The sequence below is a fragment of the Fukomys damarensis genome, unplaced genomic scaffold, assembly GCF_012274545.1.
Source record: "Fukomys damarensis isolate Sample0158 unplaced genomic scaffold, DMR_v1.0_HiC HiC_scaffold_23, whole genome shotgun sequence".
NCBI lineage: Eukaryota > Metazoa > Chordata > Mammalia > Rodentia > Bathyergidae > Fukomys > Fukomys damarensis.
Genome location: NW_022900935.1, coordinates 24,160,479 through 24,179,366, shown reverse-complemented (window position 1 = coordinate 24,179,366; position 18,888 = coordinate 24,160,479). Strand labels below are relative to the sequence as shown.

The 18,888-nt window shown below is 41.6% G+C and overlaps 1 protein-coding gene across 8 annotated transcripts in view; it reads left to right on the top strand.

The window, feature by feature from the left end:
* Eri3 (ERI1 exoribonuclease family member 3) overlaps positions 1-18,888 on the top strand; it is a 127,635-nt gene that overhangs the window by 5,317 nt on the left and 103,430 nt on the right. For 6 of the 8 annotated variants that reach the window (XM_010610121.3, XM_010610116.2, XM_033767824.1 and 3 more), the window contains exon 3: positions 9,362-9,639. The exons of 1 other annotated variant lie outside the window; for it this stretch is intronic. In XM_010610121.3, the coding sequence (XP_010608423.1) occupies positions 9,385-9,639 (255 nt within the window). In that variant the 5' untranslated portion in view covers positions 9,362-9,384. Of the gene's footprint in view, positions 1-9,361; positions 9,640-11,890; positions 12,176-18,888 lie in introns of those variants that run through there. One more of the 8 variants, XM_010610120.3, reaches the window with a different exon arrangement.

Sequence of the window (18,888 nt, the reverse complement as noted above, 5' to 3'; positions counted from 1 at the left end):
TCTGACAGAATGGGTGCGCTTGAAGGATAGAGAAAGAAAAGAACCTTTGTTTGGTGTTTAGGCTGTGTGCTGTTCTGACATGTTCTAATTCCAGACAGTTGGCATCATGATTTCAGGCATGTTAATCCATTCAGGTCTTTCCTCACACTTTGTGCCTGGCCCTGTGTGAAGTGCTAGGAATACATGAATGAATAAAATGTATTCCTTTTCCTTAAGAATCTAATTCAACATTTCTCAGGCTTTTAAAATGCATGAGTGGCTTGGGGATGTAGTTCAGGCAGAGTGCTTGCCTACATGTGCAAGGCCCTGGGTTCTATCCCCAGCACTATTAAGGGGGAAAAAGTACATTCATCATTTGGATTTAAAAAATACACCTAGGGTCAGGGATGGGATTCAGTGGTGACGCATCTGCCTGGCAAGTACAAGGTCCTGAGTTCAAGTCCCAGTACTGAAAAAAACTAACATCTTGCTTTACTTTAATGGTATATATATTTAAAATATGTGAGGGCTGGGGATTTAGCTCAGCAGTTCGGTGGCCTGCCTTGCAAGTGCAAGGACCCGAGTTCAATCCCCGGTACCAAAAAAAAAAAAAAAAAAGTGAAAGGGTCTGACAAACACACACACATGTGCACACATGCCCCTATATTGGTGTCTTCCAGTCTTTCCCCCAATTCTGAAAATTACTACTAGTAGGAGAAACAAATATCTGCCACCATATAAACTTGCCATGTGTGGTGGTGTGCACCTGTTATTCCAGTTACTCAGGAGACTGAGGCAGAAAGATTATAAATTTGAGCTCAGCCTGGGTAACTTAGTGATTTAATGAGACCCTGTCTCAAAAAATACAAAGTAGTGGAGACACATCTCAATGCAGAGGCCCTGGGTTCATTCTCCAGTACCACAAAAGAAAAACAAAAAAACCTGTTACTGGGTCACACTTAAGCAATTAACTTTAAGATGGGGTGTCAGAGAAAGCTACTAAAAGGAAATTTGCACTGGGTTTTGAAGAAGTGATAATTTCTGTAGTGAAAAATGAAAGGGCACTCCAAAACCAAGGGGTAGCATTTGCCAAGGAATAGATAGTAAGAGGAAACAGCATATTTGGGACCTGACCAAGAGCTGACTGTAATCTATGTCTCCTATCAGATTCTCACTCTGTAAGGTGGGGAAGGTTTGCACCTCTGCAGTTGTGTTTAAGAAAAGGCTTTGAGCTCTTCTTGCTGCAGTTCCTTTAATCCAGGGCACCCCTTCCTGTTTCTGATTTTATGCTCAAGGCTGTAATTTGTTTTTCATTTTAAAATATAAAAAATTATAGCTAGGCATGTGGTGTGCACCTGTAGTCCCAATTATCCAAGAGACTGAGTCAGAGCAATTGCAAGTTCAAGTCTAGCCTGGGCAATTTAGTGACTTCTTGTCTCTAAATAACAAAATAAAAAAGGGGTGGGGATGTAGTTCAGTGTGAAGACCCTGGGTTCAGTTTCCAGTGCCACACAACATACACGCATGATATTTTATATAAATACAAATTCTTATGAGAACAAATTTGTATGATTTAAACAGATTTAATTATTGTTTAAGATTGAGTTACTTTTGGTTAACATCACACCTTACCTCAAAAGAATAGCTGAAGTTGATATGCGTTGTTAGCCCTGTGGCTGATGGGTGAATCAGTCAAGTGGGGGAAATGAGGTAGAGGGAACAGAACCCCAGCAAATTTAGTACCTCTGAGCCTGTCCTCATGTGTAAGATGGAAATACTGTTACCCATGTTGCTTGGTAGGAGGATTAAATGAGCTAAACTATATAAATGACTAACACAGTGCTGGTTTATAGGAGTTTTTCAGAAAATGATATTTCCCTTTCTTTGATCTCTTGCATTAACAATAGTAGCTTCATTTACTGAGCAGTTACTATTGTGCAAAGCATTGTATGAGTCAAACCTAAAGATACAGGCATTATTATAGCTAGTATTATAAAGAATATATACTGGAGTCAGTTTTTTTCTTCTATTTTTGGTACTGGGGACTGAACTCCAGACCTTGTGCTTGCCAGGCAGGTACAGTGCCACTGATTTAAATCCCTGGCCTGGGAATTTTTTTTTTTTTTTTTTTTTTTTTGGTGACAAGGTCTTGCTACGTAGTTCAGGCTGGCCTTGTATTCATTGTATAGTCCAGGCTGGCCTCACACACTCGTGGTGGTTCTCCTGCCTTGGCCTCCCAAGCGCTGGGATTGCAGGTGTGTGCCACCATGCGCAGCCCAAGAGTCAAGATTTGAACATAGGTTTGTCTAAATTAACAAGTAGATTGTGTAGCTGCTTCAACACAAGTTCTCTAATTTGGAAGCAGGAGTATAAAAGGTATTTGAACTTCAGGATGCTGCTGTTCTGTAGATGCCATCTAAAAGTGTGGGAAGTGCTTAAAGGGATGACCATTCTGTGCCCTCCATCTCCTTGTGGTGTGTTGGGAAACAAGGCTTTGTGCCACCTCGTATATGATGGAACAGCAGCTGACTTGCAGGACTTTGCAAAGAGATATCTTCCAACTTTGGTCTCTGGAAACATTTTGTCTCAGCTAGTAGGCATGGCTTATTGTTTACAAATAGGCAGATCAAATGATTACCTTTTTTAACATTCTGCCATGAACTGCTGAGATGGGGTATTTGAAGGGGAAAGCCTGCTTACTGTTGTCTGTGATGGTGCCGTCAGGATTTGGCATTGCTGAAGTCCTTTAGTGACTTTAGCTCTTTTGGTAGTTTGGGATTAGCAGTTTCTTCTGATATTGAGGGGCTTTCCCTAACCCTGCGTTGAAGTGGACGTTGCTGTAGTTATAGGCAGAGGCAGTAACTGGCTGCAAAGAGGACTCTTGTTGAGATGAGGACTCAACAAAAGAGTTCTGCTTTGTTTCCACTTTGCGGTCATCTGAAAGTCATGTAGAAATTTCAGGGTTCATCAGGCTTTGTTTTGTGTCCAACCTATAGCTTTTACCTAACTAGACAGAGCCCTCAGGCTTCTGCCACTTCTGTGAGACTTCAGGGAAGTCTGGGGGATGAGTGGTGAAGCCTTCTCTTTGCATTCGAGAGGTGGCCTGCGACCCTGGCTGTGGAGTCCAGAGCCCTGGTTTCTCTTCTTTCTCTTTCTTGCTGTGTGGACCTTGGGCAGTCCTCTTCTAGGGCTTCTTTTTCCCTGGTGGCCTCTTAGCTTGTCTTTTACCTTTGACAGTCTGATTTTCACAGAAGGTACTCTGGCAGTAGGGATGTATTCATTAGGTTAAAGATTATAACTTTGGAAAGTATGCAGTTTATTTGTTTTTCTGACCATTTTTTAGCTGCTTAAGACAAAGCCTGGTATTGAGTGAGTTCCAGATAGGCAGTCTTTGTTGTTGCTTCTGTAGTTGAGGTGCTTGAGCATTTGATACTATAAGGTCAGACTGGGTGAAGGAATTAACCCAGGATGGGGAACTGAAAAGGTTTCTGCTCTAGTGGTCCAGGTCCATCAAGTCAGTTGGGTTCAGAATCTGCCTGTGGTACCTTGGAATTTCCCTGGAATATACCCATGCCTATCACTCTGACTTTTAATGGCAAGGATTGAATCCAGGGATGGTATCAACCTAAAGATTTTAAATCTGTGTGGCTGGGGAGGTGAAGTGGGAGTAGACCACATGTTTCCTGATAGGCTTCTCTTTTTGTCCCATCCCTGAGGCTCCCTTGCCTGTGTATGTGAATGTTGAAGAATGACCCTTCCCTCCACCTCCCTTACCCCTCTAGTAATGGAGGCTATAAAATGTCTATTTACCCAGGACACCAGAACGACTCCTCTGTGGTTCCACTAATCTGGTGATTTGGTGCTTCTTTGGTCTCTCAGGTAAATACAGATTGAGTCTTTTTATAAAGGCATATTATTTCCCTCATTAAATGTGTGTCTTGGCACATGTGTTATTTACCTGATAGACAGTAATGCCTGCAGAGGAGCCATTGGTGTCTGTTGTGTAAATACTCTGCACAGAGACTGTCCTCCAGGGGCTGTGGTGCAGGCCTGTTCTCCAAATCAGGCTGGCCCCAGGGCAGTCCCTATTTATCCCTCCCTAGTCCCCACTGGGGGGCCAATCCCCTCATTTTGAAGAGAGAATCATTCATTTTCTCTATAGCTGTAGGCTGCTTACTACTTGTAATTTGCTAGAAAGAAAAAGATACCTGAGAACAAATGTGTATAAACCTTGGTCTCTGATACAAGATAGTTTAGAAATATAGAGAATTATAAACTTTTTTTGAATACCACTGCTCTACTAGATATTTTAAGTCCCAGTCTATGTTATAAGCTATAGATTTATATTCTGTAAACCTGTAACTAAAATATAAAGTCATCAATAAAAAATAGACATTCCAGGTTACTGGGGGAACAAGAGCTGCTGCAGGGAGTGTGGGAGTATTTCTTAAGAAGGCCATGGTGGGGGAGTCGCAATGCCAGTGAGGTGAGTGTTGAGGCTCTTCTCAGGCAGACTCAGCTGGAGAGAGTAAGAGACTCCTTGGGCTGCGGTATGCATTAAGGGCTGCCTCTGGTAGAGCACCTTCTGTGGTCACTATGGGGAAACCTCTTTCTCATCTACCACCTGTTCTGTTTTTTGTTTTTTTAAATCATTTTGCATGTGGAATTTATTTTATTTATTTATTGGTGTTGGAGATCAAACCCAGAGTCTTATGCATGCTAGGCAAATGCTTTATCACTCCCAGCTATACTCCCAGCCCTGCACAAGAATCTAAAAATAACTTTTTAAAAGTTTAAAACAGCCCAAATTTACATAAAAGTTGGAAGCACGGTACAAAGAATTTTTCCTGACCATTTGAAGGTTAAGTTCCCAAACTAATGCCGAATCACCCTGACTACTTTGCATGTATTTCCTATAAGGATGTTTTCTTATCTGACCATTGTACAACCATCAGAAACAGGAAATCAATATTTATACATTAACTCTAGCTAACTTACAGATCCCATTCAAATTTTGCCACTTGTCCCAGGAATATCCTTTAAGGCAGAGAAAGATGTGATTCAGAATTGTGAGTTGTATTTAGTTATCAATTCTCTTTAGTTTCCTTTAGACTTTCCTCAGTAAACTTACCTTGACTTTGGTGATCTTGATATTTTTGAACATTAAGGCTCTTGGTGTAGATTGTGCCTCAGTTAGGGTTTGTTTGATTATTTTCTCATGATTAGATTTAAATTATGCCTCTTTAACTGGAGTGTCACAAATGATGGCTTCCTTTTATAAATGCATCCTTTTAGATAATCATGCAATTTTAATTTATCCCATTATTAATGATTTTTTTGGGGGTGTCTTTTTGAGACAGAGTCTTGCTGTGTAGTTCAGGGTGGCCTTGAATTCACTATGTAGCACAGTCTGGTCTCGAACTCACAGCAGTCCTCCTGCCTCACGCTCCAACTGCTGGGATTATAGGTGTGCAATACCATGCCTGGCATTGATATTTATTTTTGATCAGTTGATTGAAGTGATGTCTGCTAGGTTTCTCCATTATAAGACTACTTACTGTTATAATTAGTAAGTAATTTGTAGGGAGATACAGTACATTGAATCTATGTAAATATCCCTTGATAAAATTTAGTTTTATTTATTTATGAACTCATTTTTTCCAAGTTGCTTCAACGCCTTTTTTTCTCTTATGCTCATTATTTATTGGCCAGTGGGAGTTTTTTCAAGGTGGCTTTGTGTCCTTTTGGTATATTCCCATACTTCTTTGAGCATTTCTTGCTTTCTGGTAGAACAGGATGTTCCAAGCTTATCCTTGTACTTTTAACCTACTACTGCCTAGAATCAGCCATTTCTCCAAGGAGTTCTGGTTCTTTTAGTGGAGGATGGTATTTAAAAGGCAACAGAATGTTCGATGTAGTTATTGCTGTTGAGTGTTGCTGGTCTCTGACAATTCTTCAGACTGAGCTAAAAAATTTATATGCGTATGTGTATATATTTGTGTGTGAGAACAGATATTCCTCATTTAACAACCTACCTGTTTAACTACTATTTGGACTTGTGACTGAGGCATGCTGTTTGGATTTAGGACCTACCTCTTAGACTTACAACCTGTCTTTTTTTTGTACATTTCTGTACCTCTTGTTTAGAGCCTCAGTGTCTTTTTTTGGTACAGTACATCTTGTTTGTACAGTGTTATAATTTTTGCTGGTTGTACTGTACATTACAGTACTATAGTTTTATGTTCTGGTATACATTACAGTACTGCATGTTAAAGTTATGCAAATAAAAGCAGAGTCATCAAGTTGGAGTTTCCTTTGACTGTTTCTTCATCCTGAATATTGTAATGTACATACTGTATACAGTTCCTCATTTAACAACCAATTCACTTAATGACCTAGATGCAGGGATGGAACTCAGTTGTTAAATGAGGAATGTTTATATATATAAATATTCATACAGTATTTATAGCTACAATTATTTATACATATCTACATCAGAAACCATGAGATCACACTCTTAACTGCCAATTCCAATTTCAATCAATCACAGATTTTCTTTCTTTCCATATTTTAGATCATTTCTGTAACAGTGAGAAACCTGGTTCTTGTTATCCTTAATATACACGCTTTGCTTATTTCTTCTGTATGTAACTCATCTCCCATTGCTATCCACTATCCTTTACCCTTCATGATTGTCTCTTTTATACTGCTTATGAATTTCCACATTAGACCACCCTCAATGTGAGTGCCCTCCACACCCACCTTTGGTCTGATGTGCTGCACAGCTTCCCACCTCTGCATGGATGCCTTCTTCGCCCTGCCTGGGCTCTCTGATGTGCCCCTTACCCTTTTGGCTCTCCCAGCTGGTATAGATACTTGCTTTCTCCTGCTGCATTTAATGGCTTTAGGATTGAATTTTTTTCCGGAAAGAAAGAGAAATAGCTTCCCTCTGTCTTCCCTTGGGCTGAATTTGGTTGTTGGAAGTCAAGGAAGTATGGAACCCAGTGACTAGTGACATGTGGAGGGTTGGCTTCCTAAGGTCTGTACCTAAGATTTTCTAAAAGAAATGCTTTTTCATGTAGGTGAAATCAGGTGAGAAAACAAGGCCTATAGGCAATAAGACCTCTGGACATCAATGTGTTGTCCATGAGTTAGGAGATAGATGGATGGATGGAATGACCTAGGGGAGGTCTAGAGCAGGAAATTTGATGTAACTCCTTATAATGTCTTATATATTATTGGACTTATAGACTCTAGTTACGGGGACCCAGGGTTGGCCAGGTTGACATAGCCAATTGGATAGTAGTAGTTGTAATATTAAGCTAATGTTTTCTGAGCATTTAGGTGCTAGACACTTTTTAGTGCTTTACATGTATTGTCTCATTTCATTCTCACTTAAGCAGTAGGTACTGTTATTATTGTCATTTTACAGGTGAGGAATTGAACAGCTTACCCAAGGTGCTGTGGTTGAGAGGCAGGTGACTGGAACCACTGAGTTAAATCCCTGGCCCGGTGCTGTGGTTGATAAGTGGTAAAGTCAGGACTGAAATCTGGAAGCTTTTGTTCAGCAAGAAGTTTAATTACCTGGAGTATGTGGCAGTGTTTGGCTGACTGTATATACTCTGTTTACTATAGACATTATAGTAATTGGAAACATTAGGAGTTTAAAAAAGTCCTTATATGTGGTGTGACTTTGAGGAATTTGAGAAGAGTTCTCAGGCCCCGAGGGACTTTGGATACAAACTGGAATGTGTGAGCAAACACATTCATATTCCATCTCAGTAAGATTTCCCAGTACTGTTCAAGAGTAGGTGAAGAGATGAGTTATTTTGGATTCTGGCTTTCAAAGGGGTATTGGCTCTTTTGCCTTTGTCTACCTGGACTTGGGCCAGCCTTTGTCTACCTGGACTGAGGAGTTTGGGCTACATTTTGGGGGAGGCTCTAAAGCAATGGTAAGAAGCACTGTGCTTGTGCAGGATCCATGAGGAATGCAGTTAAAATTTCTTTTGGTCTGCACTCAGTCCCCACATCTCAGTATAGGGATAGGGAATCTGAGTACCCATGCAAGCATATATTTTGATAACTATGCTGGCAAATGATTGCGACTCATTCACTGAGTCAGGAGAGAGCTTAGAAGTGATACCTGATATTGTCCTTTTCTGTTCAGGTAGATGTGAAGTTCAGTGCCTTTGAATATGTCCTGGATTTCACAGGGCATTGTTTCCCAGTTTGTGTGGAGGGAGCCTGGTACTCACTAGTTGCCACTGAGAGGCAAGCCTTTGGTTCTGTGAGAAGGGTGCTTCAGGAAGTATAAACTCTTTATTTCTGTATCGGGTGGTAGGGTTTGGTGTTTGAGGATTAAAGTTAAGGGAAATTTGAGTATTGAGTATAAAAGTGGGAAGGACAGAATTTCTACTTTTGTTCCTTTGGGGGAGTGCTAAAGGTGAGTAAAACTTAGACTTTGATTTTTATATAGTATTTAGTCCTCTGATAAACAGACATACTGCAAATTTAAAGGGAAAACGTACAGGAAAAGTGATTGGAATTTTTTCTTTTTTCTTCTTTTTGCACATGTTCACTCAGAAAACTTTACTAGACTTTTAGTAATGCTTCCATTACTGCCACATCTGGGTTTTCTCTTTTTGCTTCCCTATTTAAAAAGTCCCACAGTTATTCAGGGCCATTCAGGGGCCCTAGGAGAAAGTGAGACTCAAGGCCACAAATGAGGAGGCCTGAGGCTGTTGCCAGCTGTGCTCTCCAGGCCTTGTTCATCCATCCCCCAGGGTGTTGCTGGCTATTGTGGGGGTTGGGGAATAGCCAGTGTCCTAAGCATACTCTTCTGGGATTGGCTTTATTTGCTTTCACACTTTGAGATTGGGAAAAGGGAGATATCGTACACGGACAGGAAAGCCAAGGGCACATGGCAGGCAGTGGAGCTGAGGAGAGAGCTGTGGGCATTTGCTGATGTTTGTCTTAGTCTGCTTAGCTTCTGGGACTGATTGTGCAACTGGGTCATTTAATGTTACTTTGGGACCCTTAACGTGAAAGTTAACTGTGGTCACCAGAGAAATGACCACAGGAGTTTTCTCTGTTCTCTTTTGAGTTAGAACTCTGTTTAAAGATGAAGGCCAGTGTTACATATTGTTTTGAGAAGGATCTGGGAGACTCAGAACTGTAAAAATGCTGCAGGTGCTGGTGTTAGGGTCTTGAACTTTAGTAATGAATACTGTGATTTAGAAAAGGGCCCAGAAACATTGGGGAGTGGCTTATATTGCATGGATATTCTTGAAGATTAAGACTTGATGGAATAGGGCCACAGTGGGAGGGGAGTAACCCAGGCTGTTTTTTTTTTTTTTTTTTTTTTTAACTTTCCTCCCCTAAGTTTTAGATGCTTCTGGATGTTCAATGCTAGCACCTTTACAGACTGGAGCAGCTCGATTTTCTTCATATTTACTTTCAAGAGCAAGAAAAGTGCTGGGCTCCCACTTACTTTCTCCTTGTGGTGTTCCGGAGTTCTGCTCCATATCCACCAGAAAGCTGGCGGCCCACGGCTTTGGCGCATCCATGGCGGCAATGGTGTCCTTCCCTCCCCAGAGGTATCACTACTTTTTAGTGCTGGACTTTGAGGCCACGTGTGACAAGCCACAGATTCATCCTCAGGTAATGTTTCATTGCTTCAGAAAAGGTGGGGTGGGCAAGGAGGGAGGGAGGAGAATCTTGCTTCCTGGGACCCAGAGGTATTTTCTCATATCCTGGCTTTTAACTTCTCATCTGGAGTTCTAGGAGGCAGAACTTGATCCAGATATGCCAGGGCAAGGTAGGCTGAGAAGTCTCTGGGAAGAACTAAGCACATGGTTTCTCTTTGTCTCAGCTTTTGGGGTGAAAACATTTCCTTCTTTCTCTTCCTTTGTCTTTCTTTTCTTTTTCTTTATTTCTCTTCTCGTGCCATTGCTGCTAGTTCTTGAAGTAGTACTGTGGTAGCAGCCTCCAAGATGACCTCTAGTGATCTTAACCTCCTGGTATTCATATCTAGCAATGAAATATAGTGGCATAGAATATAGTGGAAGAAACAGTGTGTGATTTCTCAGGCTAAGTTATAAAAAAGTACAGCAGTTTGCTTTGCTCTTTTAGATCACATGCTCTGGTGGAAGCCAGAGTAGTAGCTGCCATGCTCTACAAGGCCATTTAAGCAGGTCTGTGGAGGCAGGTGCAAGTAGAAACTGAGGCTGTAATCCAGAAGCCAATATCAACTTGCCAGTTATATGAATCCATCACCCCTAGTCAAGCCTTCAGATGACTACAGCCCCAGTGGACATCTGACTTCAACTTCAGGAGAGACCCTTAGTCACCTGAGCCACTCCTAAATTCCTGACTCAGAATAACTGTGATTATTGGTACTTTAAGCCACAAGTTTTGGGATGATGTTTTATGCAGTGATTAACTTGAACAAGTACCATTGCTGGTTTGTTGGAAAGGAAAATTTCTTTGCTTGCTTTTTTTTTTCCTTAGTTACCTATTGTGTAAAAGACCTTTTACCTTTAAAGGTAAGGCTGCTAGGAAACTTGGTTTAGCAGCAGAGAGGCAACTGTGGTGGGTACCATTGAGGTGCTTGGTGTTTGCTTTAAGGAAATGATTGGGGCTTGATGGACAGTTTGTTGTAATGTGAGAGCTTTGGGTATACTGGCTGTAGGTCTGTCACTCTTCTCTGTTATAGAATGTGTAATATTTGAATGCATAGACATGTTGATCAGGGAACAACTTTCAGGATGGGGAGAAGAGAACCTCAGCATTGGGCCCTTGGGAGGCAGAGAGCAGAGGAATTCATCCAGAGATAACTGGCTTTATTTTTCATGGTTGTTTTTTCCAGAAAGAGATTTGTTTTTAAAATGGTATATTGTCTCACCTAAAGCAGATATCACAACTCCTTTTTCCTTTCTCATTCCTCTTTCCTCTTCTCTGTTAAAGCAGTGGTTTACTTTTGGGGCATTGGAGTCAGGCTTACTAAGGCCATGGAGGACCGGCTGGATGAGGATAATGCCACAAGAGAAGGAACTTTGAATAAAAGGGAATGCAGCTTGGGTGCTACTCAAGCCACACTTGCTTTCTCTGCTTCTTGTTCCTGCCTACGCTCTTGGGTCATCATCTCTGCTTCCTCTAACTACTGAAATTTTTCTGGCATGGTGGTTGTTCCTGAGTGGTAGGTTGTGGCTTTGGTTGTATAGTCTCCCAAGATGGAACTCTGTGATCCGTATCCTAATACTGTATATTATTTCCCTTACAGGTTAGGTTTCAGTAACTGAGTAAGCCTTAGTGGGACATGAGTCTACTCTCTAACATGTCTCTACTGCGTATGATTCATCCTTCTTCTGAACCTTCATAATCGCTTGACTTCTCCCTTAGGGCATTTGCTGCTTTTTGCTTCCTGTCACATGCTTATGGATGTATGCTTCTTATCCTCACAGTTAGATTATAAGCTCAGATCATTATGTAGCTCTCTTCCCTTGTCTGGTAGAGGGCCCTGCTAAGTTCGAGAAGTTGGAGCATGATTGAGATCTCTGTTTGGTCTGTCAGTGTCACCTTTGATTTCATGTTCAAGGGCATTGTTCTTTTTTATTTACTTATTTGTTGCAATGCTGAAGATGTAGTGCAGTACAGATTAAATCACTTGTTCCACTAACTTTTTTCCCAGACTTACTCACCAAGACTTTCTAGACCCTGGCTGAGTTAGAGCTTCATGTTGTTTACCAGTATCTGAGCCTGATTAAAGATTATCTCCAGAATCAATGAACCTTGATGATGTGATTCCAAGGGCACTTAAGGAATTGGCTGCCCTGGTTCATTATTAGCAAAGCATTAGCTGTTGCTTTAGAGAACTCAGGAAGAAGCATTTGCTGTCTTGCTTATCTTTAAAAGGGGAATACGAATGATCTTGGAAATTATAGACCTGTTAGTTTACTGTGATTCCAGAGAAGATACTTGACCTGATCGTCAGATAATCAATCAGCAAACAGCTAAAAGAGCATGGGTACTGAGTAATAACTTACATCGGTTTGTGAAGAAGAGCAAATCCTGTCAGATCAATTTAACTTCTTGCTGTGACATAGTGATGGATTTGAGTGGATCTAGGGCAAGTGACAAATGTAATGCATCTCACCTTCATTAAGCCTCTACAATGCTGTGATCAACAGGTGGGCAGGTGAGTTTAGGGCTATATATCTCTGTTGACCTACCCTTGTTGCACCTTAGGAAGGGGATGAATAGTTTGAGATTTGTTTGGTAGTGGCAATTTATAGCTCTTTAAGGTGTGCTGCTAGCAGGATCCTGATAGGATTTAGAGAAAGCTTAGAAGATGGATTAAAGAAGTCTTCAGTCCCAGGTAGGATGGTTTCTTCTCAATGAGATCATCGTAAGTCATGTTCTCATTAGATCCTCTGTGCTGTTTAGATCTTCTGGTCAGCAAGGAAAGTAGGGAAATTGGAAAAGTTTAGGAAAGAGAAACAAAAAATCATTACAGAAAAAAAAAAAAAAAAAAAAAGGACTTAGTAAGAAAGAAATGTAATATAGTTTTGGCAGCTGATTTCTTGTCCATTTTAAATAGTTTTATCATTTAGGGAGTTGTTATTCCTAGAAGTATGGCAATAACTTGTTCTTCATTTTAGTAAAGACAAACAAGAAATGAATTTAAATGGAAGTAGGAAAGACTGAGACTTGGGATAAGAAGGATCTTCTAGAAGAGACAGTAAAAGGACCAGAACATGGTTTGTAAGTTCAGTCAGCCTTCCTGATCTCAGAACAGCATGATGGCTGTCCACCTGACAGGTTCTTTATGGCATACCTCCCAGGTGTGGGAGTAGAATCATGAATGAGCAGTCCTAGCTCTCTCCTCACCAGCTCCCAGGAGCTTTCAATACCCTGGATCTCTGCATAGTACATTTCTTATTCTTCTGGAGTGTGTCATACCTTTGAATGTGTAAGAGGCAGAAACAAGCTTTGGGCCAGGACTTGTTTGGAAGGTTGGCATGGGATCATTTTTCTCGTCTGTCTCTAGTTTTTCAGAAGTCCCTGAGTCATCTTATTGGGACTATTCTAAAGGAATGCCATCACAAAAAACTAACAGGTATAAGCTCTGTTGTAATTGGGAGGGTAACAATATTGGTTATAAATACAGTAAGACATCTGATATTTTCTGTTTGTCATCATTTTTGTTCTTTATTTTTGTACTTTATTCAGTTAGGTGAAACTGGAGTAGTTGATTTGCCAGTAATAGGCTTTTATATTCTAGTTTTTGCCCTCATTTTATCTGTTTTACATGTTTTGATTCAGATTAACATGATAAGTATTGGTTGAATATGATACCTTTTCATTGGAAAGCATTTTTTCACTTAAATGTTAATTTAAATGGTTTAAAATGTTTTAGAGGCACCTTCTTGTTTTAGGAATTGTTTTCTGATACAGAAGTAGATTTTTTATTTAGTTTAGGAGAATCATGGCTCCTTTGTCCTTACTAGCTGGAGCTCACATTGCTCATTTTGGTGTGGATGTGCATTGAATGATGGTTGTTATGACCCTGAGCCCCAGAGAGCAGCCTGAAAGCTTTGGTGGGATCTTTAATTGTGCCTCTTTAACCTCAGGGCAAATTTTCTCACCACCTCAGTGTTCAGAAGAGACCAAAGCAAATGTAAGTGAAGAAAATGAGGAATAGGCCACAGCAAGTGGGGAGGAGGAAGTAACCCCAACTGACTGGATGGCCAGGGAGGGAGGGGCATGCCATCTCTCCTCATCTGAGGAGCTGATGTCCTGGCTGCCATGTCCTGGCTGCTGCCTTCATCCCTCCCTGGTCCTGTCTGTCTGTCTGTCCATCAGCCTCCTGGGTAGTGTTTTGTTCACTGTGTGCTGCAGCAGCTCTGCCTACTGTTCTCCCTCTAATCTGCATTCAAGTGCCCATAACTTCGGAGAAAACTGACCTTTGGGGTTCAGGTTTTTTAGTGTTTGGTCTTTGTCCATGGGGGCTTTTTTCTTTTTACAGAAACCTTGAAGAGACTCCATCTGCATTTTGAGTTAGAACTATGAGTAAAGGAGTTTCTCTTTATAGAAAATTGTCCAGATGCTGGGCTATTTTTGGAGAGTAGACTGGGGGAAGGGTTATGGTGACAGAAAAAGGAGTAATATAAAAGAGAGACGTTTGGAGGATTTCATTGTGACCTAAAGCTGGTGCATCATGGCCAGTCCTTGGTGAAAGATACATTTTTAAAAACTTTACAGGAAATTGGTTAAGATCCGTACCAATCAAACTACATTGATTCCCCTTTCTCCCCATTCAAGGCTGAAAAGCAAGAGTCCCAACCCCCGCCCCGCAAAACCTACATCAGTACTGCTCTTTGACCCATATTTAGCTTGTTTCCTTCTCTCTGCTCTTGGTTCGTGCAGTCTCCACGTAGACAGAAAGGCAGTGCCCTGGAAAAAACCCAGCCTTCCCTCCCTATTAGCTTGCCCTGGCTACAGCTGCTCCAAAAGGGAGATATTGGCCCAGAGTTTTTAGCAAGAGAGCCCAGTTGTTGGATTTTGTTTTCTCTGCCTGTGGCCCCAGTCAGCCTGTACTTTTTTCTGTACAAACAGGCGAAGGCACTGATGCTATTCTTCTAAACTAGGAAATGAAATGCAAAACCGACATTAATGTAACATTATGGTTGAGATTAAATGCACCAAAATCAGGAAATTCAAAGTTATGCTTCCCACAGCAACTATAACTCAGCCTCATCTGGCGTGTGTAGTATTTTGTGTTAGTGTGGATGGTGTTATATGTTAAGACATTAAAGTTAACACCATAAGCAGAGCACAAAATGCTTGAGGGGGCTGAATTATGATGACTGTGTGAGCCGTAAGTGTTCTTGCACAGGCTCCCTACTCCTGGAATAATTTTTCCCCTGCCCATCAGACCACTTATTGCCTTTCTTTTTAGTTCTGTCTCTCTCTAACATATCTCTTCTTCCAGGGTCACTATAAATGAATTCTGCTGTTGGTGGCTAGTGATGGTGGTGGGAATGGGACGGTCACTAGATCCTTTTGTCCTTTTTGTCACTGCCTCCATAAAAGTGGTGCTCCCCCCCCCCAGTGCTCTTTCCTTGGTGGTCCCCTGAATTATCCCTCACCCTTACAGCTAGTGCTCCCTGAACAGGAACAAGCATTTGCTATGTCCGAGTCTTGGCCATGTTGTAACTATGAAAGCCGAAGGGCCCTTCTTTATTGGGAGCAGACATAGCAATGTAGAAGTAAAATATACATCTTGGGGAATGGAGCACTGATGCATGGTACTGCTGCCTTGTGTGTTTGGCATAGCAGAGGCACAATCGAAGTGGGTTTATTTGCTCTGTTCAGACTGCTTCTCTACCTTCCCTAGGGTTTATACTTTTAAGCTGCTATGGTGTATAGTTAGGCTGTGGAATTGCATGGGGGTTGGGTTCAAGAATTTTCCTTGGGGAGGACTGGTTCACTGGTAACAAAATCACCGCACAATTTATTGCAAATCAGGAAACATCCCCCCTAGCTTCTTATTATCTTAGTGGCCTCCTCAAGGCTGAGACAGCTGTTGGAATGCAGATTTCGTTAAGCACTGGGCTAACTTTGTAGTGAGGAAAAGCACTAAAGAATAGAACCAGTGATAAATAGTGACTGAAATCAGGGACTGTAAAATAACAGTGATACTAAGCTGCCTTTTAAAGTTTTTGTTGGACATGACAAAACCAACTAAGTCAGCAAAGGAATGGGGAGGACCTTATTGTAACCACCTTAGAGGAAACAAAAGGACCTCTTTTTGCTCTTTGGATACTAACTACCATGATATAAGGACAAGGAAGAAATAGTGCCCCTACCCTCAGGGAGCTCAGAGTCCAGGAGGGTGGGCATAAGTGTGATCACCATCAGCCAAAACTTGATAACTGCCATTATACAGGTGAGTATTGGTGCAGTAAGGATATAAAGGATAGTTTAATGATCAGCCCTGCTCATAGTGTGTAGGAGGGAGGGATTTCGAATTACTTTGTAAGAAATATAGGCAACTGAGAGGGCCACATAGGTCTGAGGCCTCTTAAAACTTTTGCAGCAGGGATAAAAGAAGGTGCTCACAGAGTAAAACAGGATGAATTGGCCTAAGTCTGTAAACACTAACCTTGATTACAGGTGTGTTTGTGAGAATGTTGAAAATGAAGGAGCAGAAGAATGGAGATTTTTTAATCCAGTGAGTTAGTTGGATTATCTGTATCAGTTATAAGGTATTTCTTACATTCAAGTTAGGAGGTCTTACTGAGATGCTATGAGAAAGGGTATGAAGGCTAGAAGTGGCGGAAGAGAGTTTGAGCTAACAGAGTCTGGGCAGAAAGGGTAAGAATCAAAAAGTGGAACTACATGAGCTGAGGCATTGTCAGGGGGGCTACTCTGACACCTCATTTGTCACTGAAGGTAGCAATTGGGCAGACTGCTAGGTCTTTGGGGAGAGGTAACAGCTGAAGAATAACATTACACCTCCTCCTTTCCCGAAACAACTGGGAATTTGGATTTGGATCTGGTAGGACCCATCTTCAATTGACCAGGGAAGTTTAGACTCTTCAAACAGGTAAGTGGCTGGTTGTAGTGGAAGTGCCTATAATCCAGGTACTTTAGGAAGCTGAGGCAGGAAGATCATATGTTCCAGGCTAGCATGGGGACCTTAGCAGTTCTAGGGAAACCTTGTCTCAACATGAATAAAAAGGGTTAGGGATGTATCTCAGTACAAAGACCGGGGTTAAATCTGCAGTACCAGAAACAAAGCAAAAAAAACAGACAAACTATAGAGGACTGGCTGGCTGGCTCACATTGGGAGGGAGGTGGTAGGAGGTAGGAGGAAGTTAGGAGGGTCTGGGTAATGAGTTGATTACAAGGACTGTAGGGCTTGGGGTTGGAGGTGGAACCCACTCTGAGCCCCAACAACAAGTACTCAGCCATTGGAAGCAAGCCAGCAGGTTGGTAAGGGTGAGGTGGGGGAGTGAAATCTGAAGAAATTTTTATCAAATCCATAGGCTTTGCTTTTCCCTGTCTCTATCCTGTCTTTATTTTTCCTGTCCTCTTAATTACATTTCTTTTGTAGACTGATCTCAAATGTTTGACGTGAGGAAACTGATATTAGGATATGCTTTCTGCATCACTCTGTCTCATTGGGAAAAAAGATCCTGCATCATTTTGATTAAGATGCCATTGGGATGATTATTTTTTATCCTCTTATCCTAGGTGTTCACAATACTTAGAAAGCCCCCACAGCCTTACATTTATGTGATGAGTTTTGAGCTCTAGCTGTGAAAATTGAGCTGTAGCCCAAAAGCTTGAGACAAGAGTGTTCCCAGATTGACACTAGCCCCCTCCTCCCTGCAGGGTAGCACAGGCAGAGGGATTGTATGCCTTGAGTGCAACCACAGGCAAAACTCTGTTAGTGGTTGAGAGAATCAGAAGAGACTAGAAGGAAAATCAAACATCCAGGATGCTTTAGTTCTGAAGTGGAGGTGCCTTGGAATTGGATGATGTATTTATGATCCTGTATATAGTTGGCCTGTGGAGGATGTTAAAAGTCTGCAGGGGACAGAACTGATCTGTTACATGAGCAGTCCCACTTTTCTTCTGCTGTGGTCAGTATCTAGTCCTGGGAAGTCATTCCAGCCTAGGGCTGAGCTGAGGGCTAAACTGCTGGCAGGAGCTCTTATTTGGAGACTATTGCTAAAGAGTCAAGTGCAGAGTCTGTGGCTAGGTTGGGAGTGAAGTTAGTGAGCCAGTCAGAAAGGGAGATTGAAATGAATCATTGAGTACAAGGGAAAAAACAAATATCAACTAGAGTTCGTGGGAATGGAGGGGAAAATGTTCCAATGAGTTAAACATAGGCATAAAGAAACTTGGTAGGATCCATTGCTTGAGGAGAGAGGTGCATTTCTTGAGAGGGATGTTAGTGGGCTGGGCTATGGTTGTGATAAGTGGGAGTGAAGTTACGTGTTGTACCCCTTAGGTGTGCTGGGAAAGAAAGCGTGAGAACCATGCTCTAAGGTAGCTTATATTTCCTTTGAATTCTAGTGGGCTGCAAGGGAGTCATGGGTGCTAAGAGATTTGGTAAGGAATAGAGTATAGAATAATAAATGGTCATAAATGGGATACTCTGAATTGAAGATCCACTTGAAGGAGCATGTACAGTGACACCTGTTATAGGTGAGTTCTTTAGTAGTCGTGTAGATAGTTACTCCTCTGGAATCTGTTGAAGGCCCTGCTTGGCCATTGGCCTAAAGGAACTGGGTAGTGATGGTTAGGTGAGTAAGATGATAATCAGTTTAGAAAACTTGGGATCTTGTCCTCCAAAAGTGTGATAAAGCTGAGAGCCCTGATTTGAGATTGCAGTGGAATCTCGAAATGGAATCCAGTGATATCTCCTTGTTCACAGGCACTTTTTCCAGCCATTGGAATGATTATCCTCTTATCCCGGGTATTTACAATATTTAAAAAGCCCCACAGCCTTACATTTATGTGATGAGTTTTTCTAGCACTAACAGCGTTGAAAAGCCAACTGATTAACTGAAAGAGATTGATAGTTGTGGCTGGGAGAAGTAAGAGTCCATGATTGGGATGAAACCTGACATTTTGATAAGGTTTTCATTCACTGGACGGAGAATATCACTAGAGGCAGGCCCAAAAGGAAGCTCATGGTGGTGGTGTAGAATTGGGTGATTGGTGACATAGACAAGGAATGGTGTTCCAGGATCTGTGGGAATTTCTGTGATTTTGTTCCAGGTTTGTGGCTAGTATTAGAGACACCTTTCTCAGGAGTAGTAGTAGTAAGACAGACTAGCTAAACTCCTGGCTTGTCTGTAACTAGAGTACTAACATAGGAGAGGTACCCAAACC